The sequence below is a fragment of the Branchiostoma belcheri genome, unplaced genomic scaffold, assembly GCF_001625305.1.
Source record: "Branchiostoma belcheri isolate BF01 breed outbred unplaced genomic scaffold, Haploidv18h27 scaffold1722, whole genome shotgun sequence".
Lineage (NCBI taxonomy): Eukaryota > Metazoa > Chordata > Leptocardii > Amphioxiformes > Branchiostomatidae > Branchiostoma > Branchiostoma belcheri.
Window position 1 is genome coordinate 1 of NW_017803183.1, and position 2,370 is coordinate 2,370.

A 2,370-nucleotide genomic window follows, 5' to 3' on the forward strand; every position below is an offset into this window, starting at 1 on the left:
CTGCTATTCCAAACAACGCGTTTTTCTGGACCATTCCAATTCGCCTCGTAATTGTAGGGGTGCGTCTGCGATATTACATTGACCGCGAAAGCAGCAACGGCAAAAATACACATTCGTGCATCAACACGGGCATGCCCGCAGACGGCGTATAAAATTGCGTGCCGATTACACAAAGAGAACCCAGTGTTTTGACTGCGAACATGAAAAATCAGCCGATCACAACACTCCGTCCGGAGGTCCTGACCTCCTTCACGGAGTAACAAATGAGTGATGACTCCGGGACGTTTCAGCGCACCTTCAGCCCGGGTGATCCCGCCATTCCGTCCCGTCCGTCCCGACCGTCCCGTCCCGGCTGGTTCTGACAACAACCTGTCAAGGAGCGGCGTTAGAAAGTGGACCAATTGAATCTTATCTTGTAGTAGATCTAGAAGAAACACGGTTAGGCAACATATTCTATATTTTGACAAATATAAACTTAAAATCTGTACATTGAAGCGTGTATGTGGATTTTATTACCTTACTAAAGGAAATGGTGGATAGCTGCGTACTTTGAATTGCTACCGAGACAATTTAGCAATAGTGCACATTATAAGAGTACAATTCTTTTCTGAATTATATACATCGGAATTGCTCTATACAGATCAATGATATTTTATTAGTTCATGTGTTGAAACCCAGACACATTCTTTAGGTCAGACAGAACAGAGTAGATTCTCCAAGCAGATATTTTGGTGGCGGAATGGTAACTGTCTGGCAAATGGCCAATTTGATTCTGTCTTTGCTCAGCCACCAAAGCAAAGATCTGCTTGGAGATGAAACAGAGTACGCCTTATACTAAAGCTAAATGTACTCTACCTGACCCAGACGGGAGTCGGACCCAGTTGGGCGAATCTCTCTTGGAGCGCCTGTGCGCAAGTCCTCCCACCGTGGCGTTGTTGTTCTGTCCCCCGGTGTCAGCCTCGCCGACGTGCCCAGACTGTCCTCCCTCAGGGCTCTGCACAGAACCGGTCCAGTAGGAAGGAATACCACAAGTCAGTACGTCATGTTTACCGCTGTACTAGCTGAGGTTTAGTGGACAAAATATTGGAAAACACACACTACATACGTTGGCAAAACCGGGCTTGTAGACTCTTTGAACCTGATGGTAGCATTCATGGGAATGTCAAGAACTGTGATAGGAATACTGTCAGTAAAAGATACGATGTTCTTGTCGTAACTGAAATTATATATGCCTATCACTATTATTCACGCAGTGCGGTAAATGTGACTACTTACATGGGACATTTGTTGTTGTTCGGCGTAGTTTGGTGGGAAAGTCGCGCCTCGGACCTGTGTTTCCAGCACGACGATCCTCTCCCTCAGAGACAGGACCTCCTCTTGGTCTTTCTCGGCCCGTGCTTGGAGTTTGGCCATGTCGTCGTGGTCTCTCTGAGCCTGGGCTTGCAGTTTACCAATCTCGTCGTGGTCTTTCTGAGCCTGGGCTTGGAGCTTGATTATCTCTGCGTCGCTTTTCTCGACCTTTTCTTGCAGTTTAGCCATCTCGTCGTGGTCTTTCTGAGCCTGGGCTTGCATTTTAGCCATGTCGTTGTTGGCTCTCTGAGCCTGGGCTTGCAGTTTAGCCATCTCGCCGTGCTCCCTCTCCACCCTGGCCCGGAGATTGCCCATCTCATGCCCGATGTTCTGCACGATCACGGCCAGCACCACGGCGGAAACAAACACCGCGGCGGCGCCGAGAACACCTACGAGCGAGCCGAGCGGGCCGCCCGTGCGTTCCCGGCGGGTGCTCCTCTCCGGCATGAGGTGACCGTAAGGGAGCTTCTCCGACGTCATTCTCCACCGTAACGATAGTTAGTAAAGGTAAATAAGGCCTAGTGTGGTTTCAGACGGAAACAAAATCGTCCCAACCGACAGTTTGGACGGTTCTGATCCCAATGAGGAAATAGCCCAAGCACGTATGTATAAATTATACCAAGTCAATTAACTCGGTTAATTATACTCTCCGACTATTGTTGTAGATGACCCGGCCGGTCACTTGCAACATCCCCAGGCAAGACTGAATACCAATGAGGCGATTTGGGACTCACATGATATAACATTTGAACTATGTTATTTAAAAATGCAGTCATCTGTGCAAGGTCGTCTAAAATGTACTTACCACAGAAGCTTCAAATTCTGTAGAAGAAATCCTTTTTTATGGTTAGATTTGCGCTGTAAGCATATCACTTTTATTTCCCGGTCGCATAATCATTATTTGTAAGCATTCAGGTCCAAATTAACATAATTTGATTTTCGACGTCAACCTGAGACATCTTGTACCAGTTGTGGTTCTAATGTTACTTTGTGTATATATTATACCAACTTTTTAGTTCA

The 2,370-nt window shown here is 47.0% G+C and overlaps 1 protein-coding gene across 1 annotated transcript; it reads right to left on the reverse strand.

The window, feature by feature from the left end:
- Nucleotides 1-295: 295 nt before the first annotated feature.
- On the reverse strand, nt 296-2,112 carry LOC109466971 (the record flags this gene model as incomplete). The annotated part of the gene is made up of 3 exons (XM_019764857.1): nt 1,276-2,112; nt 856-994; nt 296-369 (listed from the first exon to the last, which is right to left on the reverse strand). Coding segments are annotated over exons 1-3 (768 nt in total), but the record flags the coding sequence as incomplete, so codon positions are not given.
- Between the last annotated feature and the right edge of the window lie 258 nt (nt 2,113-2,370).